The 26,028-nt window shown below is 43.3% G+C and overlaps 1 protein-coding gene across 1 annotated transcript in view; it reads right to left on the reverse strand.

Moving 5' to 3' along the window:
- Positions 1-14,287, reverse strand: part of slc30a7 (solute carrier family 30 member 7) — a 20,550-nt gene extending 6,263 nt beyond the window's left edge. Inside the window, exons 1-8 of the mRNA XM_084459022.1 lie at positions 14,147-14,287; positions 13,602-13,703; positions 12,353-12,466; positions 12,052-12,139; positions 10,021-10,153; positions 8,551-8,700; positions 6,270-6,317; positions 3,896-4,031 (exon numbers count right to left, since the gene is read on the reverse strand). Coding sequence (XP_084315148.1) covers positions 3,896-4,031; positions 6,270-6,317; positions 8,551-8,700; positions 10,021-10,153; positions 12,052-12,139; positions 12,353-12,466; positions 13,602-13,703; positions 14,147-14,226 — 851 coding nt within the window. The 5' untranslated portion in view covers positions 14,227-14,287. The remainder of the gene's footprint in view (positions 1-3,895; positions 4,032-6,269; positions 6,318-8,550; positions 8,701-10,020; positions 10,154-12,051; positions 12,140-12,352; positions 12,467-13,601; positions 13,704-14,146) is intronic.
- Positions 14,288-26,028: the final 11,741 nt, after the last annotated feature.

Raw genomic sequence — 26,028 nt, forward strand, 5'->3', positions numbered from 1 at the left:
AGCCCCTCTAACCACCATCCTCCAGTCAGGCTCCAGGGCTCTGACCAACAAGGCTGGCCCAGGGCTCTGACCAACAAGGCTGGCCCAGGGCTCTGACCAACAAGGCTGGCCCAGGGCTCTGACCAACAAGGCTGGCCCAGGGCTCTGACCAACAAGGCTGGCCCAGGGCTCTGACCAACAAGGCTGGCCCAGGGCTCTGACCAACAAGGCTCTGACCAACAAGGCTGGCCCAGGGCTCTGACCAACAAGGCTGGCCCAGGGCTCTGACCAACAAGGCTGGCCCAGGGCTCTGACCAACAAGGCTGGCCCAAGGCAAAAACATCAACAACGTTTGTACATGTGACAAATGCAAAGGGTTCTGCAGCTCATCACCAATGAAGGAGCACGTCATCAACCCATCAAATGTTGTCAATGGCAGAAAAGGAAAATAACATTTCAAATCAAACAATTGGGAGTTTTAGAGATGGGAACACAAGTGCAGCAATATCCAATCAGACTATTAGTTTCAAACGAGGGACTGCTATGTTTTGATTTCTCGATAATAAAATAGTATATCAGCGAGCCGACTTTCTCCTGTATGAACCAGGCGTCCTACGAGGGATGATGACCTTTCCAAAGATTGTTAAAATATACTTCCAACTAGTGCTGCGAGCAGCAGTGAGCGGGCCCTCGCACCCCACGCGTGTCGGGGTGCTGCGCCGTTAAAGGCTGTGCTATTCCGGTGTGCAGTACTGAGAGAAACTTCCTGTCACCAGTAGGTGGCGCTCTAGGCGTGACTCAATACCGAAGCATAGATGTGTTCAGGACGGTACCTTGATGAAGCGTGAGAAATGTTGAGTAAATCGGATAACGTATGTAGGAGTTATGAGGACTTCCTGTTTCACCAGTAGGTGGCGCTGTAAGTGTGACTCAATACCGACACATAGATGTGTTCAGGACAGAACCGTCATGAAGCGTGAGCTATATCGGACAAATTGGATAATGTATGGAGGAGTTATGAGGACTTCGTGTTTTATGGCGAAATGTCAAACTTTGGCGGGGCGCCACGGCAAGGGTGTTTGGTGAAAACTCAATTGTTTTGATAACTTTTGATCACAAAGGTCTTAAGATGGAGCTGACCCGATATGAAGTTGATCGGATGACATCTGTAGGAGGAGTTCGTCGAAGTACGAGGCATGGAAATGGTCAAAACAAGGACAAAATGGCACATTAAGAGCAAAATGGCGGACTTCCTGTTGCATGTTGGGTATAGCTCCAAGAGACATTTAAGTGTGGCTCGATGAAATACATATGCCCACCGAATTTCGTTCGCCTACATCAAACTGAAAGGTGGGGCTCGCCATTTTAAATTTTCCAGGGGGCGCTCTTGAGCCGTTTTGCCACGCCCATTTCCGTCACCCATGAATCATCAAATTTTTCACCGGGACTGACGTATCTGCAAAGTTTCATCCGTTTTCATCGATGTTTAGGCCGCCAAAAAGGCATTTGTTTGGGGAGAAGAAGAAGAAGAAGGTAGAAGGTAGGAGAATAATAATAATTCTTCGAAATTCAATAGGGCCTCGCACCGCCAGTGCTCGGGCCCTAATAATTTAGAATTGTCTTCCTTAGTCTTTTATTTGAAGTTTGTTGGTTAAGTAATGCAGAACTTTCCAGAGCTCCTTTTTAAATCAAGATATCACAATGAGGCCCCAAAGGAATTCCACACCACCCTAACCCTAAACTAACAGGAAGTTGATTACAATGAAAACAAATTACAACATCAAGGCACATTGAAACGTAGCTCTGCCATCAGGGTGGAGCTTCGAATAAATGATGACCAAGGGGAAATGTTTTTAAATCCCTGGTGAACAAACTTTCGTTCTGAATTATGCTCCTTTCCAGAGGATACAAAACCTTCTTAAAGTAGCAAAATACCCTTACAGCTGAAGATTGAGTGCATTTTCTTCAAATATTTAAAGGAAATAAATCTGTTTTTGATTATTTTATGTACTGTAATGGCTTCAACTGGCAAGACACACATTCTTCCTTCAATTGCTCCATATCACGCCTGTATTGAGAGGGTTCACCCACACGTACAAGATTGGGGTTAGGGTTCAGGTACTGTAGGTAGGCTACAGTATGTCCCACAGAATAGGTTAGCGCGTCCAAAATATTGTACTTAAGTCCAAAATGCTTAAGCCTCAAAAATACAAAATCCCACTCAAGCAAATGAGAAATGGCTTTGTTCAGACATATCTGACCACATAGTCACTACTCCCAACAGCATGTTTGCAAAAAAAAAAAAAAAGTGGTTGAAACAGGCTTTACAAAGTCATGCATTTCAATACACAGGCCCTCTAATTTTTTTTCCCATATTGTCAGATTCATCTTTAGCAGAGCATACCACAAAGCGTGTAGAGGAACGTCTACCTTAAAGCAGACTTTAGATTGTCCTCTACACGCTGAAAAATAGAACCACACAGATCTGATGGTCCTCACAAAAACATCTGTTCTACATACCAATGCAACTTTTATTGGGGGTAACGATTCAATATAATTATTCTTGATGGCGTTATACCTTCTTAAAACCAAATTACACACTAGGTGGCATACGGTAAACAACCCCCAGCTTTTACAATTGCAAGTTCATAGATTCCAATAAATGTATAATGATGCTGTCTGCTATTGCTGCTGTGCCTTGGGGGTCCCCTCCTATGTAGTAGTACTGTAGCCCTCCTATGTAGTAGTACTGTAGCCCTCCTATGTAGTAGTACTGTAGCCCTCCTATGTAGTAGTACTGTAGCCCTCCTATGTAGTAGTACTGTAGCCCTCCTATGTAGTAGTACTGTAGCCCTCCTATGTAGTAGTACTGTAGCCCTCCTATGTAGTAGTACTGTAGCCCTCCTATGTAGTAGTACTGTAGCCCTCCTATGTAGTAGTACTGTAGCCCTCCTATGTAGTAGTACTGTAGCCCTCCTATGTAGTAGTACTGTAGCCCTCCTATGTAGTAGTACTGTAGCCCTCCTATGTAGTAGTACTGTAGCCCTCCTATGTAGTAGTACTGTAGCCCTCCTATGTAGTAGTACTGTAGCCCTCCTATGTAGTAGTACTGTAGCCCTCCTATGTAGTAGTACTGTAGCCCTCCTATGTAGTAGTACTGTAGCCCTCCTTTGTAGTAGTACTGTAGAAGATGTTCAAGATGGAAAAAATGTATACAAACATTTGTTAAACGTTTCCTACAAATCTTTCCCCATCATTGACACATTGGGAATGAATTGACCCTAACCCTTCATTATTGAAGAGGTTTCATGAGATACTACATGGCATAACATAATTTATAGCCACCTATATTATTTTGCTATATAAGTGTGGAGTCATTGACAAAAGGCTAACTATTTCCTGACAACTGATCTGCCCGTTAGAAAGCTGTCAATGCAGGACAGATACAGGGCCTGAAGAATAGATTTTTATTGAGAAAAATAAAAGCCAGATAGGCCTACTCAGTGGAATCAATTTTCAAAATTCTTTGAGCCTGAAGCTGACACAGCATTCACATCTACTTTATCTCCATGCAGTCGGTTTGAAGAGATCTTGGGATGCCATGTGTTCTGGGCACTCCCCTCCCACCGTACTGGTCCTATAATTCTGCCTCTCACAGTGGTTCAAGAGAGATTACCAGTGGCCAGTTTCAAGTGGTAAGAGAGGAACATACTGAAACACATGCTGTCTTTTCTTGTCTTCTCATGGTTGAAACCAGGGTGGGGCTCAGTGGTTAAGACGGCCAGATGGAAAACTGACCAACAAGAGAAACTAAGGGCAACTACACTGAAAGGCACTATTCAAGGGAGCATATGAGCAAAGCTACTGTCTAAAAAGTCTGAAATACAAGACTTAAGTAGTAGTAATATCCACTCACCTGACTCCAATGAGAATGGAAATGAGCATGGAGCAGATGGGATCTGCAATCATCAGGTCGTACTTCTGCATCAGGAGAGCTGAGATGATCACTCCAATGCTTCCTAGAGTGTCCGCAACAATATGCAGAAACACTCCTGCAAAACAAGATCAACAGGCAGCCCGTTAGCAGTGTTCCATCAGTGCCGGCAGATGGCCAGAGAACCGGTTAAAGGCTTCCTACACCTCATAAATCACTTATCATTTAAGAATTGCAATTGGCTAATAAATGCTGTGAATTTAGCCCATGGAGGTCCCCGGCCTCCAGCCCAGAGCCCATGGAGGTCCAGGGCCCCCAGCCCAGAGCCCATGGAGGTCCAGGGCCCCCAGCCCAGCCAGGATCAGGGGGGCCAGATGGGCAGTGCCGGCCCATGGCTCGGTATCCAAGCTTGTGTGTGAGGGGCACAACTTGAACAGTTTAACTCACAGATTGCTAGGTTTGTGCCCATGATGAAAATCTGTTGGAGTGACTACAAATTCATTTGAAAAGTGCAGGAATAAAAGAAAAGCCATAGAATCTAGTAAAAGTAACAGGCATTACCACATAATTTCACTTTAGACATTAAAGTAATAGTTAATCATTCATAGGCCAAGTGATCTGAGAAAGGAAAGCAACGTCGGACATTCCCTTACTTGCTGGCGCATTCTACAATACATTTGATATGGTTGAAAAGTTCAACTCTCCTCTTGGATACTGTGCAGATAAGGGTGCCTTTGTCAAGTCTGCTAACTAGCTACAGTCCTGGAGCAGGTCACACATCCATATGAGATCTAATGCTCAATGTCTTGTTTACTTTCATTAAAAGCAGTGCTCCAAAAGCTGCTCAGAAATTGCATTGCAATTTTCCTTACACTTTGGGGTTGTTGTGCTGTAAAAAATTTGCTGTCTCAAATTATTTAACTATAGACTAAGATTTTATTGCCAAAACTTCGTACTCCAAAGAAAAAATTGTGCTTTGATTTTGAGGGGGTCCTTGAAGAATTTGCTCTCTTAAAGCAATACATAGCGTTTTCTCCGGTTTTCTCGGAACTGCGCCCCCACAGGCTCTGCGAGTAAATGCACTGTCGTACTGTCGTAATGTTATCAGATTGTCTTTTTCTGGCTTCCTCCGTGATGTTTCGCTTCGGTTTTCTCACCTCCACCATGATATCATTGAGCTTAAAAAACGCATGATATCCATAGACGCTGGAATAGTTAGCTACTACTGTGTTGTTTAAGCACAACGTTGCGCATGCACACTTCAAGTGAATGCTGCGTCCCGGGGGCGCGAGTTTTAAAAGGTAATAAATGTCAATGTTTTATCTTTCTGAGTAGACTGTTTGGACGATTCGGCTTACTTTCAGTAAATCTAATTGTAGAATTAGCACCAGACATGTTTGTAAAGGTCCAAATATCGCGATGTATTGCTTTAAAAGAGATCCCTATGACAAAATAACACTGAGCATTATGAATCCCATCTTTCTGGTGTACATTTTGGCCATTTAGCCTAAATAAGCTTAATCAGCAAAATTGTATCTAAACAGAAATCCACTGGGCATCAAAGACAGGACCAGTCTCCTGGGTTCTGGATTGGTCTAGCTTCACAACAGTTCACCCCACGGCAGAGGAAAGGCAGTCTACTATGGCAAAACAGGACAGGGGTTATGTCACCTCCCCCTTTCCCTGGCTTTCTTTCTTCTACCCCCCATCAGCCTTTACCCAGAGCCCCATACGGCCCCCAGCTTCTGTGTGGCCTGTGTTTCCCCTGAGGAGGCCTCCCAATGGGCCCATTCTCTTTCTCTCTCTCCCTCCCCATCTCTGCGGGTGAAAGGGACAAACTACTTTCTCTTCTCAGCTCTTTCCCACAGACGCCAGGACAATCACATTTAAAGTGACAGTGTTCCTGGACATGACGTAAAACCACGAGGTCCGCAGGCTCCAAATGCTCAGTCACATTCCATAAAACAAAACAAAAAAGCACCAATATCACAGCTATCCTCTATGCTTTCTGGCACCTAGGATGTCAGAAGAATGGCCATTGAGGTCACAGATCAAAGGTGTACAAATTGAATTTGATTCCTAGTGTTTTAAATAAATCAGGATTGGGAAATCACAGAAGTTTAAAAATTCAAACACTGGTAGTCCAACACATTCACTTTTGCTATTTGAATTCTCTGTGAGATAGACTCTTAGGCCACCTGGTGGGCAAAGACTGCACTGCATCAAAGCTCTATACAGGAGTCTGGGAAAATACACTGGTATAAAGGGGAGTATTACATCCACAAGTAACAATTATTTTATTGTTTGAATTAGGCTAATTACATGACTGTGGGGTGTGGTTCTCTGGCTATGGTACCTTCTAGAATCTGTTTGCTGGAGCCCTTCCCTGGCGTGTGCAGGTCATCTGGAACAGAGGAAGACAACCATTACATACAGGAGACTAACATTTGACTGATCAGACATGCATACACACACAGAACAGAACTACTTTTATTTTCTTTCTCAGTAGTGCAAATGGTGGCAAACATATCAACAATCTCAAACAGCTACTGTACATCTCAGTTCTTGTGTCTCTCTTATAGAGCCATGGCTCTAGACATTTGTTCCTCAACTTGTCACTGTTTTAGATCTTAATTGTATTATTGTTGTAAATTGCTTATGTTTTGTTGATGTTTGTGTTTGCAATGATAGTTAGGAGCAGGAAAAAGCTGATAGCCAATTGATCGGCCGATAGCTATATACATATTATATATATATATATATATATATAGCTAACCACTGTCAAATAAATTAAAAACCTAAATAAATACATATGGATCATCAAACTCAACGTAGGCTAAAAAGCAAATAATAATGAAAACTCAGGGGGATCAGGCCTACCTGTCATGTTTCTTAACTTCAGGCGTTTAAGCCTCTACTACCTGCACACACCTGCCCTCTGTCATCTCTGAGGCCTACATGCCCAACAGGGCATAACATATCAGAATCAGTTCATTTCCTTCACTATTAATTTCCTCTATGAATAATTGTGTTTCACTGATGAGAATCGCTCAGAATGTCTTCCTCACAGCCCAGAGTAGAAGGCTATATCTTCCTCACAGCCCAGAGTAGAAGGCTATATCTTCCTCACAGCCCAGAGTAGAAGGTTATATCTTCCTCACAGCCCAGAGTAGAAGGCTATATCTTCCTCACAGCCCAGAGTAGAAGGCTATATCCTCCTCACAGCCCAGAGTAGTAGGCTATATCCTCCTCACAGCCCAGAGTAGAAGGCTATATCTTCCTCACAGCCCAGAGTAGAAGGTTATATCCTCCTCACAGCCCAGAGTAGAAGGCTATATCTTCCTCACAGCCCAGAGTAGAAGGCTATATCCTCCTCACAGCCCAGAGTAGAAGGCTATATCTTCCTCACAGCCCAGAGTAGGTTATATCTTCCTCACAGCCCAGAGTAGAAGGTTATATCTTCCTCACAGCCCAGAGTAGAAGGCTATATCCTCCTCACAGCCCAGAGTAGAAGGCTATATCTTCCTCACAGCCCAGAGTAGAAGGCTATATCCTCCTCACAGCCCAGAGTAGTAGGCTATATCCTCCTCACAGCCCAGAGTAGAAGGCTATATCTTCCTCACAGCCCAGAGTAGAAGGTTATATCTTCCTCACAGCCCAGAGTAGAAGGTTATATCTTCCTCACAGCCCAGAGTAGAAGGCTATATCCTCCTCACAGCCCAGAGTAGAAGGCTATATCTTCCTCACAGCCCAGAGTAGAAGGCTATATCCTCCTCACAGCCCAGAGTAGAAGGCTATATCTTCCTCACAGCCCAGAGTAGGTTATATCTTCTTCACAGCCAATAGTAGAAGGCTATATCTTCCTCACAGCCCAGAGTAGAAGGCTATATATCTTCCTCACAGCCCAGAGTAGAAGGTTATATCCTCCTCACAGCCCAGAGTAGAAGGCTATATCTTCCTCACAGCCCAGAGTAGGTTATATCTTCTTCACAGCCAATAGTAGAAGGCTATATCTTCCTCACAGCCAATAGTAGAAGGCTATATATCTTCCTCACAGCCAATAGTAGAAGGCTATATCTTCCTATATCTAATAGCTAATTTTGGTTTTTAATAGATAAAATAAATTAATATGTAACAGTAGCATCCTTAAGTGTGAAACATATGTAACATCCTTAAGTGTGATTAGGTGGATCAGGCCTATATTGTTTGAATAAGGTCTATTTACACTGGGCGGAGGCGGCGCAGCCATCGGCCACTATCAGAGCCTAGTTCAGCCCATAACAATAGTTGTAAAGACGTCCTATCGGCACCAATTAATCTGCAAAACCGATTTAATTGGTCGACCTCTAATATTTAACAAACATGTCACTGCGTGGATCATAAACTGTTGCTGGTAAGCAACAAGGACAAACAATTTTAGATTTAATCTCATGTGAGCTCAAGGGGAGGACATGCTACTAGCCAAGCAGACAAAACAGAAATCTGCTAATTTCAATGACACCATAACTAAAGCAGCGTAGACACAGCTAACATCCAGTACTATGGACTGTGTGGAAACACCGCCCCCTTCTGCAATAATGTGAAAATGGCACGTGCATTGCTGTTTTCTACAGCTGGTAAGGGAGCTGCTTCCTCACCATGACATGGCTCATCATGAGAGTGTCCGTGCCCTGCGTGGCTGTGCCCATCTCCATGCCCGTGTTTGGACTCATGTTCATGTCCATGCCCCCCATGGCTGTGTCCATGACTCACGCTGCCATTGAACAGAGCGTGACTGTGGCCATGACCTGCAGAAATAGATTAAAATGTAATCAACAAAAAAAGAAAATGTAAACATATAAAACTCATTGTATCTTACTGTAACCTACTCACTATTGTGTGAAAAATGCATCATGTCGGCAATACACATCCCACTTCACTGTGTTATTAGTTGACTTGTATTACAGGCTAGGGTAATCTCCAAGAACTAATATATATATAATACACATCCCACTTCACTGTGTTATTAGTTGACTTGTATTACAGGCTAGGGTAATCTCCAAGAACTAATATATATATATATATATATAATACCCATCCCACTTCACTGTGTTATTAGTTGACTTGTATTACAGGCTAGGGTAATCTCCAAGAACTAATATATATATAATACCCATCCCACTTCACTGTGTTATTAGTTGACCTGTATTACAGGCTAGGGTAATCTCCAAGAACTAATATATATATATATATATATATATAATACACATCCCACTTCACTGTGTTATTAGTTGACCTGTATTACAGGATAGGGTAATCTCCAAGAACTAATATATATATAATACACATCCCACTTCACTGTGTTATTAGTTGACCTGTATTACAGGCTAGGGTAATCTCCAAGAACTAATATATATATAATACACATCCCACTTCACTGTGTTATTAGTTGACCTGTATTACAGGCTAGGGTAATCTCCAAGAACTAATATATATATAATACACATCCCACTTCACTGTGTTATTAGTTGACCTGTATTACAGGCTAGGGTAATCTCCAAGAACTAATATATATATATATATATATATATATATATAATACACATCCCACTTCACTGTGTTATTAGTTGACCTGTATTACAGGCTAGGGTAATCTCCAAGAACTAATATATATATATATATATATATATATATATATATATATATATATATATATATATAATACACATCCCACTTCACTGTGTTATTAGTTGACCTGTATTACAGGCTAGGGTAATCTCCAAGGAACATGTCAAATGTAACTTGCCTATTACAGGTTATTCTAATGCAAAATAAATTAATTACTGAAGACTTCAAACCATCTACAAGCAAAGATTAGAAAAAGAGAATGTAAGGGGACAAATTAGATAATGGATGTTTTTAAAGAGTAGAGAGAGAGAGAGAGAGAGAGAGAGAAAGAGAGAGTGAGAGAGGTGGTGTTTTGAGCAAACAAACTTTGGACCAGTGAAATTCAAACAAAGTGTAGCATAGTGTGAAAGTAAGTGGGGGAGTAAGTAGAACTAGTCCAGAGAGCTTGTAATGTACTACAAGTAAAGCAAGTCAAACAAGAGCAGTCCTTGTGGTAGCACCTCCATCCTCGCCATGGGAGTGTCCGTGGCCTCCATGCTGGAACACGAAGATGCCCACCAGGTTGACCAGTAGCCCTGCAACGGACACAGGAAGCAGGCGCTCGTGATGAACGTCGGGTGGCTCCAGAGCCCTCTGTCAGGTGGCATGGGAAAGAGGGAGAAGTCACAAAGTCCAAAACAATCAACATCAAAGTCATATTGAAATTGTTTTTTTTCTTGAGGTGTTGTTAAACAGATCACAGTGCTGTGAAAAGTTAGTAAAAACTCTATTAGAACTATAAAAACTCTATTAGAACTATAAAAACTCTATTAGAACTATAAAAGCAGCAGCACGACAATCCTGTTCCAGCAGCTGAAACATAAGCATGCAGTGGAATGGGAGCAATGTGTCACTTCGACATTCTGAGGCCAGCTCCTATCCCACAGTAACAGAACTATACATAGTTGTGAAACAGATCAGACCGGAGACAATCAAAACTACCAGGAACAGCATGACAAACCTGTTCTACTAGCACACAGTAGCACCTGAACTACAGGTGGCGAAATGGGAGCAATGTGTCTCTTCAGCATTCTGAGGCTCCGGTCCCACAGTAACAGAACTATACAGAGAGAGCATACTAATACTACAGACCTTTCAGTAACAGAACTATACAGAGAGAGCATACTAACACTACAGACCTTTCAGTAACAGAACTATACAGAGAGAGCATACTAATACTACAGACCTTTCAGTAACAGAACTATACAGACAGAGCATACTAATACTACAGACCTTTCAGTAACAGAACTATACAGAGAGAGCATACTAATACTACAGACCTTTCAGTAACAGAACTATACAGAGAGAGCATACTAATACTACAGACCTTTCAGTAACAGAACTATACAGAGAGAGCATACTAATACTACAGACCTTTCAGTAACAGAACTATACAGAGAGAGCATACTAATACTACAGACCTTTCAGTAACAGAACTATACAGACAGAGCATACTAATACTACAGACCTTTCAGTAACAGAACTATACAGAGAGAGCATACTAATACTACAGACCTTTCAGTAACAGAACTATACAGAGAGAGCATACTAACACTACAGACCTTTCAGTAACAGAACTATACAGAGAGAGCATACTAATACTACAGACCTTTCAGTAACAGAACTATACAGACAGAGCATACTAATACTACAGACCTTTCAGTAACAGAACTATACAGAGAGAGCATACTAATACTACAGACCTTTCTTGCTCAACAAAAATGTAAAATGCAACCTGTTTGTTGTAATAGGCTATATTAATTGTGAATGTTTCTCCAGTCATGACCTACCAGTGGTGCTTTATTTTATTTTAAATATATATTTTTGAACAAATAATGCACAGACACCATTTGCAAGGGTTGTTTTTTGCTAATGTTGTTGTTTGTTGATATTGATCATACTGTTTTAATAAAGAAAACAATTTTTGAATCATTTTGTCTGGAGTTCATGTAAACAGAAAGAAAATATATTAAAATTGTGACGTGAATCCTCCGTAACACTTGAAAATTTGGGCAATATCGCCCAGCCCTAGTTGACCAATATCCTTGGCCGATATTATGTTCAGACTCTTTATCACATCAGATGTTACAGCTGTTCTATTACCATACCAGGATTGCTTCACCAAAGTTGCATCCAATGCAGTGGTCTTTCCTTCATTTACACAATGCAGTAATATTTGATAATACAGCCTAAAACTATTTGTGGTGGTATTATATCAAATGGAATTATTTTGATTTAGTAATTTGTTAAAAAATAAAGAAGAAATTATCTCTGAGTATTTTCTGTAGGGCCGTTTTGAGCCCAGGCCATAAAGGAAAATGTGTATTACTCATTCCAGGTCTCGAAATCTAAATCTCAGAAGATTTTTGTATGAATTTTACACTGTAACTGGATACAAAAATCCAATATCAGCCTGGATATATTTGATCTTAAATTCAAATCGAATCAGATAATATTCACTTAGAAATATAACGACTTGTTATTTGGCTTACCTCTACTCCCTCTGAGAAAATGAAGAAGGCTGTGAAGATGAGGAAAAGGCCGTTCACAAACCCAGCCAACACCTCTGCTCTCACGTACCTGAACATCCACACCAGTGAGGGGGACAATGAAGGTAAACAAAGGTAAATCATTTTTCATTTTACATCTGATGAACCACAGTACTAGTAACAAAATTCATGGTTCCACAATCATGGTTCCACAATTTTCTACCTTGCAACATCGATTCTAGTCATGGGCAACAAATGCATTTGTCAATAGGCAATGCACTCAATCTACATCTATAGTACTTACCCATATGAGAAGGAGTCATTCGACCTCCACCTGGAGATTACTGAAGCTGCAAGTCCAGCTAAGAGTGCAGTGCAGTCAAAGAACATGTGAAAGGAGTCTGAGATCAAACCTAAACTGAGAGGAATGAAAGATAACAACCCATTAAATAACGAAATCACCAGTTCACATTTGCCTGCTTTCCACCATCTCAATAAGTTGTGAACCACTACTTTAAATGTCCTGCATAAAATAGTGCTGTGTAGCCCCTTTCAGGACTGTTACTATCTGGCTGCTATGTTATGCTATGGCAGCGGCATCATCAGACTAATTTCAGTCCGCCTGGTCAAAAATGCGAAACTCCCAGATAAAGTGTAGCAGAGAAATGTCAAAGGTACTCGCAGATGCAGGAGGGTTGTGTCTTCCACCCCGGGGGTTTTGAAAGCCAGACGATGATAATAAACGTGTTTAATCTGTAGCTAAAACACAAATGGAAAATCCATTGACCGAACTGTCTTCTCTTCTCCTACTCTTCTGTTATTGAGCTCAAGATGTTATTGTTGCCCGATAGCGAGGGCTGTGATCGCTGAGCCCCCGTGGCAGAAACATACCGAGCTCAATGGCAGAAACTCACAAGAAGCTTTTTTTGTTAGTTTGTTTTTTATCTTAAGATTAAAGATGTTTATTAGCATCGACTGGCTTTCAAACCCAGCTGGGTGGAAGACAACCCTTGTGGGTCTGTGAGTACCTTTCACATTTCTCTACTACACTTAGAGGAGTTTTGAAATTTTAATTGCTCACATTGTGCTACACATTTGTGGTTTAAATCCTAAGCAGCCTGTCTGGTGGTGAGTACAAGTACAGTAGACCAACACAGATACAGTACTACTGCAACAGGTGTAAGCTGTGTGCTGGAAACACCTTGTTAGTTGGGAAAGTTAAGGTGAGTTAGGGTTGTGGTGTGAACTGCCTGTCTTATGCCATAAGGAAGTCTAGGAAATCTAACAACATAGACTGGCTTAAAATAAAATTGGCTTATTTAAAACACCTTTTATCTGAAGTGTTCTCAACTTTCCACAACAGATCTTATTCAAATTAGTTCAGAGTAACTTTTAATATGCCTTACATTACATACATTAAAGTTGACTAACTACAGTAAAATTAAGTATTAATACATTTGTATTGCCTGGGTTAGTTTGCTTTACACGTGGCACATCCTGAAATTAACTGCCTGTGTTTTAGGGGTTCACCCTGTTGATGGTGCAGAACTTACCTATTGCTCCATATGCCATACAGTAACTCCACAAAAGCAAAGGACAGATTGAGACAGAGGAAGAAAAAAAGATTTCTGGACGTTTTATCGGCGAGGATGGATCTGAAACATAACATAGGAAGTAGCTTATATTAACTTTATGCTACCTGGCCAGTTTTGCGTGATGTTAGTGGTGCATCATTGCTGAATGGCTAGTAGCTAACTTAGCTGAATGAAAGGCTAGCCATAACAGACTAGTTCCTGGATCTGGTTAGTCACTTCAGCCACGTAGCATAGCTAGCACTAGCTCAAATGAAGCAAGCTAACATGGAAGTGGATATCACTGCTGTAATTCATAGTGCTAACTTATCATGCTGATGAAACAAATCCGCTTGGGGCCTCAATTCTATTCTTCTACTGCTACTGTTTACCAATCAGCTGTTCTACTAGCTAGCCAGGTTAGTGCACTACAGGTGGCTAAGCTAGCACTAGCTCTGTTATTGGAAAGAAAATCAGCACCAACAACAATACCCCCATAAATGGCTCGCTATATAAAAATAATTTACCTAAACCATCCTGAAAACTTGGCAAGGAGATTGAACTTGGCAGGTTTGTACTCGTCGTCTTTTATAGATAAGGGTAACATTTTAACAAGCCCGAACAGCTACTTCCCGGTGAAGTGCTAGCTAGTTTTGGTTGGTAACTCGTATGTACACGCCAGCTAAGCAGTCCCCGCCTCACTTCCGGGATCACTAGGAAAAGGAAACGCGTGTACCGGTAAATATATATACGTAGGCCCAATCACAAACCAGCCCTACCCACCCCCACTCTCTTTTAATTTATTTTATTTAACAACATTGTATTACATGTTACGTCAAAAATATCAACATGAATATATACAATGTATAAGAAGGACAACAGCAATGTGAAATAAAATAAAATAAAGAACTTGTAACAAACCAATACTCAGGGCAATGGAGAGGCATGAACAACAATGTCAAGGTCCAGGCAATCAGTTAGGCTAGAAAAGATATAGGCTAGGAAAATGTAACCCTGGCCAGGGGCTAAGAATACTACACACATTATACTACAAAGCTACACATGGTATACATGTAAAATAGCTACACAGCACCCTAAAATTGGCTAAGCTAACAGTAAATCCTGGCCAGGCCGACACTGCAAGAAACAGTGGAGAGAGAGAATAACCTGGTGGCTCAAAGCAGGCAACAAAAACACTTATTTGTACACGAGATGTTCAGCCTCTGGCAGAGCCCCCAGCTCTCACTCCAAACCCACCTTTCAAGGAGAGTCCCTCTTTTATATCAGTCCATTGCTGCTGTCTGGCATGGAATTCAATCAGTTCAGTTAGGTGCACCCAATTAGGCTACGTGGATGTGGCAGATAAACCCCATCCCTCACACTACCTCCGCCCTTAAAGAGGATGGCGTTCATTATATGTACTGACATTCAAAATCAGCCAGCCACAGTGGAGGTCTGCGCTCCCTGTGAGGCCTGCAGAGTTAATCTTACTCACTAAATACATAAGAAATCACCCACCAAGGACACCATATGCTTGTTTTGAATTCCTACTTTATTCTTAGAAATTATATTCACAACATATTCTTAAAAACATTCTAGAAATATTATTATAACAAGATGGACTAGACTAGATAGTATGCATAGTAATAAGCAGATAGGCAGCATAGTAATACGCAATAATAAGTATTAAGCATTCGTCTATGTGTGTCTGTCTATGTGTAGGCCTATAGCTGTCTGTCTATGTTTACAGCTGTCTGTCTATGTGTATAGCTGTTTGTCTATGTGTATAGCTGTCTATGTGTATAGCTGTTTGTCTATGTGTATAGCTGTCTGTCTATGTGTATAGCTGTTTGTCTATGTGTATAGCTGTCTATGTGTATAGCTGTTTGTCTATGTGTATAGCTGTCTGTCTATGTGTATAACTGTCTGTCTGTGTATAGCTGTCTATGTGTATAGCTGTCTGTCTACAGTATGTGTATAGCTGTCTATGTGTATAGCTGTCTGTGACTAAATGACCTCTGTATTTCAAAAATCCTGTGTATGGCCTTGGTCCTGAATGTTTCAGAGGGCAGATGATAACCTTCTTCTAATCAAGGAACAGGCTTTTATAGCTCTGTCTGCATCACTACACTGAGGTGACATTTTGGTTGTACTGTCTGATCACAACACTAGTTAGAACTATAGTTCTAATTTTTAACCTGTCTGCCTGTCTGTCTGTCTGTCTGTCTGTCTGTCTGTCTGTCTGTCTGTCTGTCTCTATCTTACATTGTCTGTATCTGTTGTATTATTGTATCTGAGGCTTCACATGTTTGGTGATGGGACCTCAGTGGGTGAGAACAGACATGCTGAATAGACATAAAGATGTAGGCATGGGCAGCATCTTTCCATCCATTTAAAAATAAATATGTATTATTTTATGCCAACCTACATTGTCTAACCCTGACCCTAACCTCTTAGAGTGCATGAAGTGTCGGCCAGCTGTGTCGTGCGTGTGTGTCTCCATTCTCAGCATCAGTAAGTCCAGTTTGATAGTTCACCAGGGCCAGCAGACTAAGCAGAGCCTCGACTCAAACAAGCTGTCCTGAATGGTCTCCCAGGTCACCCACCATCACAGCTACAACAGTGACACCAACAACCCTGTCACTCTGCTACAACTCTGGTCAGCTGGCAACTTCAACCACCACATCAGACCAGTCTGCCTGACAGCAGCGGGCACCACCTACCACCTACCCACCAGGCTAGCACAGGTAAACCTACCACCTACCTACCAGGCTAGCACAGGTAAACCTAGCACCTACCTACCAGGCTAGCACAGGTAAACCTACCACCTACCTACCAGGCTAGCACAGGTAAACCTAGCACCTACCTACCAGGCTAGCACAGGTAAACCTAGCACCTACCTACCAGGCTAGCACAGGTAAACCTACCACCTACCTACCAGGCTAGCACAGGTAAACCTAGCACCTACCTACCAGGCTAGCACAGGTAAACCTAGCACCTACCTACCAGGCTAGCACAGGTAAACCTAGCACCTACCTACCAGACTAGCACAGGTAAACCTAGCACCTACCTACCAGGCTAGCACAGGTAAACCTACCACCTACCTACCAGACTAGCACAGGTAAACCTACCACCTACCTACCAGGCTAGCACAGGTAAACCTACCACCTACCTACCAGACTAGCACAGGTAAACCTAGCACCTACCTACCAGGCTAGCACAGGTAAACCTAGCACCTACCTACCAGACTAGCACAGGGAAACCTACCACCTACCTACCAGGCTAGCACAGGGAAACCTACCACCTACCTACCAGGCTAGCACAGGTAAACATACCACCTACCTACCAGGCTAGCACAGGTAAACATACCACCTACCTACCAGGCTAGCACAGGTAAACCTAGCACCTACCTACCAGGCTAGCACAGGTAAACCTACCACCTACCTACCAGGCTAGCACAGGTAAACATACCACCTACCTACCAGGCTAGCACAGGTAAACCTACCACCTACCTACCAGGCTGGCACAGGTAAACCTACCACCTACCTACCAGGCTAGCACAGGTAAACCTAGCACCTACCTACCAGGCTAGCACAGGTAAACCTAGCACCTACCTACCAGGCCAGCACAGGTAAACCTACCACCTACCTACCAGGCTAGCACAGGTAAACCTAGCACCTACCTACCAGGCTAGCACAGGTAAACCTAGCACCTACCTACCAGGCTAGCACAGGTAAACATACCACCTACCTACCAGGCTAGCACAGGTAAACCTAGCACCTACCTACCAGGCTAGCACAGGTAAACCTACCACCTATCTACCAGGTTGGGACAGGTAAACCTACTCTACCTACCAGGCTGGCACAGGTAAACCTACCACATATCTCCCAGGCTGGCACTGGTAAAGTTCTGCTCACTGATTGGCTAACAACTTCAGACATGAACTACGATTGACCTTTTACTGATATTGATCAATTATCAACACAATCATAGCCTTTTATACCCACTAACTCCAGATGACTTGGGTATTGGAGGGGTTTGCAGGGAATCACACATCCAGGAAAAAGGACAAGAGTCACAAGAGACAAAAAAGCCCTCTACCTCCCTCTTGTGGCTATAGCTGTAAATAACCTTCTGTTTCATAATTATATTTCCAACAAGTCACTAAGTCATCTTCCTACTGTGACCTCTCTTCATCTCTGTTGAATATATATTCGTCAGCAACATTATATTAGTCAGTCCTCCTCCTTTGGCATTCCCAGAGGTGTGAGACCACCACAAACAGCTCACTTCTGCTCAGGTCCAATGTTTTCTTGGAGCCCTTCTTGCTAAATGAGTAACTGCCAAGAGGACAAGACCTTCTCAGACCAGCTACTCCACATCTCTTTGGCCTGGGTGCAATGATAACACCAACTCTAGCAAGAGAATGAAGTGAAACACTCCTGTACCTGTAGCAGGGATACTCATTTTCTTCCCTCTCATCTCCAGTCACGGTTGCACTCCCAGAATTCCCTTTTTGGCATAAACCCCGCCCACTAACCCTAACCCTAACCCACTTAGGGAGGAGTTTGAATATGATAATATAATACCGCACTGCTTTCTGGGTATTCACCATAATCAAACTTTGTACCTTTATAAAACAATGAGGAAATGAGATGGAAGGCTGAAACCAATGCCAAATGAACATTTAGTTTGGGATACATATTTTTGGAAGATAATATTAAATTTTTTCATTTTTTCACCATGGGTGTGTTTGCTGTTCAGTTTAATTGGGTCCCCTAGTGGTTTACAGCAGAGTCAAGGCCCGACGATGCTCGAATCCGTATTGAGTATCCTAGGGCCTTCATGTCTGTCGGTGAGTTTCTTTGAACAGTGTAGGAGCCGAATTCAGGGGTTTATGTGGCATGCCCGCAAAACTTCTCAGGGAATACCGCACTGTCTTAGACTCTCATACGGGACTTAACCTTCAGCCGGTAGAAGCTTGTGGGGTGGATGGTGAGACTCACCACCACCCCTCCGCCGGATGTGGAGGTTTAGGGTTCAGAGACTTATAGATAGAGGAACCTCTCTTGAGTCTTCGGCCGGTAGAAGCTTGAGGGGTGGATGGTGAGACTCACCACTACCCCTCCGCCGGCAAGGAGGCACAGAGAGGGACCTTTCTCAGGCTCTGGTCGGACGGCTGTGGCAACCTTACGGTGACAACAAGCAGTTTGTTTGGCCAGGGGGTAAGTATGCGGCCCTCCAGGGTTCCACTTGGAACAGCACGCTGGATGTGGTGGTCCAGGGCATCAGGACCTTGATCGTTGCCCAGTCTTCTTTGGGGGTTAGCCCTACCCATGCACAGTACATTTGCACCACACTCTTCAACGAGGGAGCCCCCCGGCCTGGGGGCGGTAAGTCCTGAAGTCTGGACCCAGTTAGCCATCAACTTAATGGCAGTTTTGAAGATGAGGGAATTTATGTAGGATTGGTAGTTGTCCAATCACTCAACCCTAATCAGCTCAGGAATGGAGTACAGGGTTAGGGTGTTTCATGAGCCTAAGTCCATACTCCCTTTCAGAAAGGTTGTCAGTTCATTCTCTGCTACATTGGTTTTGGAAGTGGGATGGTGGCAGTAGGGCCATTGGAGAGGCGCATGAGGATGTGAGGGACTTGGTATAGTGTAATGGCCCTCTATGGCCTGTTAACAGCTGTGCTAAGGTAAATGGCTCTCTTGGTGTTGTGGTTAGTGAGCCGGGTTTGGAAGTGAGAGGTCAATGGTTCGAATCCTGCTTGGGGCGACTTCTTTCAAACAAACATAATTACACGAGGCAGCATGCCGTCTTCCTTTTTGCTCCCCAAAGCTCTTCTGAGTTCGAGCCCACTCCACTTTGCCCTGGCTGATTGCTCATTCAGCTCAGGTGTGCAGATCAGCTAGGTGCAAGCACTCAGCTCCTCAAACTACAGCCTGAAGTGTCCTAGTAGTAGCCTTTATTTAAACTAAAGCTTCACCTCATTTTCAAGTGTGTTGAGTTGACCAACATATACTAAGCAATAAACAGCTCCTGGGAGCTGTAATTGTAGGGCGGCTGCAATTTTGCCATCAGTAGGCTTCCCCTGGTGGCCATATCAGGGATTGACGCCCCCAGCTTGCCACTGGTCTAACGCTCCTTTTTTCATTTGACCCTAACCCTCTATGACCTGCTAACAGCTGTGCTAAGATAAATGGCTCTCTGGTGTTGTGGTTAGTGAGCCGGGTTTGGAAGTGAGAGGTCAATGGTTTGATTCCTGCTTGGGGCGACTTCTTTCAAACAAACAATTACATGAGGCAGCATGCCGTCTTCCTTTTTCCTCCCCAAAGCTCTTCTGAGTTTGAGCCCACTCCACTTTGCCCTTGCTGATTGCTCATTCAGCTCAGGTGTGCAGGATCAGCTAGGTGCAAGCACTCAGCTCCTCAAACTACAGCCTGAAGTGTCCTAGTAGTAGCCTTTATTTAAACTAAAGGGGCCACATTAAGGTTTTCACCTCATTTTCAAGTGTGTTGAGTTGACCAACATATACTAAGCAATAAACAGCTCCTGGGAGCTGTAATTGTAGGGCGGCTGCAATTTTGCCATCAGTAGGCTTCCCCTGGTGGCCATATCAGGGATTGAAGCCCCCAGCTTGCCACTGGTCTAACGCTCCTTTTTTAATTTGACCCTAACCCTCTATGGCCTGCTAACAGCTGTGCTAAGAAAAATGGCTCTCTTGGTGTTGTGGTGAGTGAGCCGGGTTTGGAAGTGAGAGGTCAATGGTTTGATTCCTGCTTGGGCTTTCAAACAAACAATTACATGAGGCAGCATGCCGTCTTCCTTTTTCCTCCCCAAAGCTCTTCTGAGTTTGAGCCCACTCCACTTTGCCCTTGCTGATTGCTCATTCAGCTCAGGTGTGCAGGATCAGCTAGGTGCAAGCACTCAGCTCCTCAAACTACAGCCTGAAGTGTCCTAGTAGTAGCCTTTATTTAAACTAAATGGGCCACATTAAACGTCACAAGGCCCTTTTGAATGCTAATGCTAGCTAGCTACCGTGAATGCTAATGCTAACACTAGCTAGCTAATGCCTTCGCTAGCTAACTAGCTAATGCTAATGCTAACACTAATGCCAATGCTAGCTAGCTAAAGCTAGCATTCGTGTTAGAATTAGCATTATCTAGCATTAGCATTACCGCTAGCTAGCGAAGGCATTAGCTAGCTAGTGTTAGCATTAGCATTCACGGTAGCTAGCTAGCATTAGCATTCAAAAGGGCCTTGTGATGTTTAATAAAAACAATTACTCAATTACTCACTTCCTTTGCCTCTACCCTTCTCTGGTTGCATGTATCCATGTGCATCCCTCGCTCAAGACCAACTGAATGTTAACTGCAACTTGCATTTGCGTTCGGTGACATTTGAATACCAAAATCTAATTAAGTCCAACTGGACATCTTGGCCAAATATGTACAAATTCTGTCAAGCCATTCATGTTCAGCAGGCCAAAAACACCTTTTGTGAGGTCAAGTTACCCTTGACCTTTGAGCCCCACAATGTGATCAGTTAATCCTTGAGTCCAATTGGCCATTTTACCCAAATATGAACACATTCCATTAAGCCTTTCTTGAGATTGTGTTCATCAGGCCAAAAACACATTTTGTGAGGCCAGTGACCTTGAACTTTGACCTTTGACCACCAAAATTTTAATCAGTTCATCATTCAGTCCAACTGGCCATTTCGGCCATTTCATTCTAGATCATCTAACATATATCCTGACCATAGCTCTACTCTTCCTTGTCCTCACTGATGGCGCCCATGATGGGAGTTATGAGACCATCTGGAGGTGGCACGTTCCAGAGTTGTGGCTGAAAGTGTAGGGTGAACAAGAAGCGTGACAGTACAGCCACATCTGACAGGCAGCCCTGTAGTCTGGCTTACTGTGGCCTGCCTACCTTGGAGCTTCTCTGTTAGCCAGAGGCAAGATGGTGTTCAATGGACTTGAAGTCAAAATGTGACTCGCTGTGCTTCCCGGCCTCCGGGTGCAAGTAAACTCTATGAAACAGGGAAATCATTCCACGTTGATTCAGGCCTGGTATGTGAGCTGCAGGGGGTCCAGGGAGACGCTCACTAGGGGCCTAATGTGCTGCAGTACCAATCAGACCTTAATGATGTGATATCTGTGCCACTGGTCTGTAGTTGACACTGGGACATTCTCCTTTTGGGCACCAGAACGATGCACAGCTGTGGCACTTAAGGGCTAGAGACTGCCGCATGATTAGGCCGAGTAGCACAAAACACTAGCTTTACTGTCTTTACACTCTTGAGGACAAACACTTTGTATAAGAACTCCTTATCTGCCATCAGATGCCTGGAACAATGTCTGTTCATTTAGCTATACCATAGGTCCAAGTGAAGAGTTATTAAACTCTCACCGCACTAAACTGTAAGAAGTAGTGCGGTCAACACCTCTTGGCCTTTTCCTGAGTTTACTTTGCAGCAAAAGAGGCCACACCCTTTGGCACTGTAAAGAAGCTGCTACCTGGTCAAAAGCATTACATTGACTCCACCTGCCTCCCTAAATAGAGGTACTTGGCTAATATGCTTGCTTGCTTCAAATGCCTTTGGAACACATTGGGCGGCTGTGGCTCAGTGGTAGAGTGGGCTGTCCAATCATCACAGGGTCGGTAGCTCGAATCCCTACTTCTGTCCACATGTCGAAGTGTCCTTAGGCAAGTATCCTTAAGATACTGAGCAACACATTGCTCCCAATGAACAGGCTGGCACCATGCATGGCAGCTGCGCACATTGGCCTTATGCATCCATTCACACCATTGTAAAGCGCTTTGGATAAAAGCGCTATAAGTGCAGTCCATTTACCATTTACGCTATTGTTCACAATATTGAATTATTTTCTCCAAGCTTCTGACTCTGGCCTTATTTTTATTCTAACAGCCTTGTCAGCCTGTATATCCATCTGATGAATCTGTCAGCTGAACCTTCCTTACCTTTTCTTCAGTCTTCAACTGGCTAAGGCCTCCAACATGCTCTGGACTACTAGGTTGTCCTCAGATGAGCCCTCCATCAGAGCTTCTTATCATCCCAATCCTCCATACATCTGGCTAGCTAGCCAGTACTTTCCACTCCTGCATTTTGAGTATATCCATGTATGTTGGCGTGGGATGGTCTCACACGTCTCCGAGCCTCACAACTAAATACATGGACATCAGTGGCAAACTAAACCCAGTAGCTGCCTTTTTATATCCAAACACCACATTCCTTTTCTGTATTAAGTGTTAAAGTAAATTCCTGATACATGCACCACTTACAGAGTATTAGCTTTGTGCTTTAGCTTTGTGCTTTTATAGACAACACTTCTGAGGCCGTCTCTCAAAGAAAAGGCAACATGAGAAACCTTCCGACCCCTCCCCTCACACACACTGGTTTATCTAACGTGTCACTGATCTCTGGCCAGGAAAAAGTATCTACAGACTCTGGCTGTAGCTTGCTTGGATTGATAAGCATTTCCTTGCCAACTTACTGAGCTTGGAAAAGTTGGTTTGATACCTTCCACTATAAGTGGGTCTGGTCTGTCAGGGGACAAGTACGTTGGCAGTTCTGATTTTGTCTTCCTCAGAGGTCTGGGACTCAGAGGGACCAGCCACTGACTTCTTGAACCTCTGACACAGGTTCAGCATCTTGGGGCATCCCACAATGAACTTAAAGATCCTCTTGATGTGCAGTTACAGGCACAGCTGTACCTGACTCAGGAGGGCACTTGTCAGACAGACAGACACTGTAATAGCTCTCTTTTAGTGTCCACATTGTCATGTTCTACCAGTCATCTAGAACCGATGGTCTACAGTGACTCCATGTCTAGGAGTTGACGGTCCTGGAAAAGGTTACATCTTGTGCATTGGTGCTGAGGCAAGCATCTTCACTTAAAACATCTAAATGAAACTTGAAATGAATAAACATGGTGTGCACCATTGAAAATGCATCATAATGGGGTACAAATGTCAAAATGAATATCTAAACAAAAAGATCCAATAACAAAGATGACATTAAAGGGGGAAACGACCAAAGAAACAGTGAAGTTAAGCCCAATAAAGGGGCTGATTAAGTCTCAAATCATAAGGTTGGATGCTGAAATCTTCATTGAGACCGTTAGGTGCTAGAGTTCAGTTCATAGATCCATGCCAGCTCACGACAGTAAGAGCTCTCATGTTGCCTCCTCTCCGCAGTGAGCCGACTTGCTCAATGCCCATAAACCTGAGTGATGACACGTTGTGGTTGAATAGTCTGAAATGCATGGCCACAGGGCTTTTTTCATCGCCATGTCTTATGGAGATCCGATGCTCTAAAATCCTGTATTTTAGAGCTCTGTCTTGCCCACATACACCAAGAACATGAACACCGTAATAAATAAATAACGTTACACAAGTTGATCTTCAAAAGACCCCCCAACTTGAGACATGTCATGTTAGTACACAGACCTCCCTCCCATCCCCAGAACCACCTTTTTAGATATTAGACCATGTAACAGACCCTGTGGCAAATGCACCCAGTGCAAAAGATGCACAGAGTTTAGACATCCACGAGCATGTCTTTCATATCAGATAAAACAACACAACTTGCTCTTCCAAGAACGTTATTTATTTATTACGTATTATGTTAGTGTATGTTGGCAAGACGGAGCTCTAAAGTCCAGTATTTCGGAGCTCCATAAGACATGGCGATGGTAAAAAGCCCTGTGGACATGCATTTCAGACTATTCAACCACAACATGTCATCTCAGGTTTATGGGCATTGAGCAAGCTCACCGTGGAGAGGAGGCAACATGAGGGCTCTTACTGTCGTGAGCTGGTATGGATCTATGAACTGAACTCTCTAGCACCTAACGGTCTCAATGAGGATTTCAGCATCCAACCTTATCTATGATTTGAGACTTAATCAGCCCCTTTATTGGGTTTAACTTCATACTGTTTCTTTGGTTGTTTCCCCCCTTAAGGTCATTGTTATTGGATCTTTTTGTTTAGATATTCATTTAGACATTTTTACCCCATTATGATGCATTTTCAATGGTGCACACCATGTTTATTCATTTCGAGTTTCATTCAGATGTTTTAAGTTAAGATGTTTGCCTCTGTACCAATGTACAACATGTAACCTTTTCCAGGACCGACATGGTTACTGCAGTAGTCTTTCACCACCACCAGATGGTGGCAGAGGACTGGTTACACAGCTGTCATCGATCAGAACTGATTGCCTGATTGCACTGACCCTGTATAACTGACCATGTGTATAAGTGTACACTGTTAGAGTAGGCTACTTACTTATTGACCAAGGTGATTGCTTATGTGAAGTCCCTACCTACATATGTTATCCATGGCTCATGAATCTAATGGTATTGCTTAAACTACCATCACATGAATCGATCAGTCACAGCCTCTCTTAAAATGCTTCTCCCAAGTGTGTGCGTGTGTGCTCCAATGCGCTCTGTCAGAGCGGTGCCACTTGATTTAGACCTGTTTGTGCTCACAGCTCAAAGTTCAACTCCTCAGTGTCAACTCACACACGCATTCCTCTTCAACCCCCCCCTCCGGAGGAAAGGCCCAGGTTAGACCCTCTTTAGTCGACCTGGTTGGACGGGCCTAATCACCCACTCCTCTGTTGATGGAAAGAAGTGCCTCTCTCTCCTTGCAAGCTGTTTTTTGAACCCCCTTCCAGGAGGGCAGGGTATTGATGTCATGTCTCTTTGGGTGAACACAGTCCTTCTCTCCTCCCTGGCAGATTTACAATCCCTGCATTCAACATCTCTCACTCAAAGCAAGACATCACGGAATAAATGTCTAACATCTTATTAAATATCCTACTTTAAGCATTACCTATATACTCACAGTTGATACATGGATACATTCTCCAATCATTATTGTCATTACTGTCTCACACGTGTACGAGGTTACATAGTCGAGATCAACTAAGAACAGATACATGACTTATAAATGTCTACTACTTTAAGTGATTACATTTCCAATAAATGATTCACTCAACAGTTACTTGATTACTCCTTCTCCTTTTAACATCTATTTGCAACCTCATACAAAAGTTGTTTGTCTTCAGGCAGTTCATCCAACACTATCCCTTTGTTCCTTCTGATAAGTGCCAGACCCTCGCTAGAGAGGCGGGGGGGTTCCTTAACCTCAGAGCTAGCCGGGCCCTTGTCAGTTCCGTGTGTGGACCATTCATTATTCATCCATCCATCCGTTTTTTTTAGAGGGATCCACTTATAATATTTTATTACCTTTCCGGCCTGTCCCAGGTGCTTGGGCCGGATCTGCCACCGTAGGCCTCGTCTCATGTCTGACTCTTGGGCCTAATGTGCCAGCCCTTGGTACACTTGGCAGTCCACCTCTTGTGTGTTT

The sequence above is a fragment of the Borostomias antarcticus genome (assembly GCF_949987555.1).
Source record: "Borostomias antarcticus genome assembly, chromosome: 26".
In the NCBI taxonomy this organism is placed as follows: Eukaryota; Metazoa; Chordata; class Actinopteri; order Stomiiformes; family Stomiidae; genus Borostomias; species Borostomias antarcticus.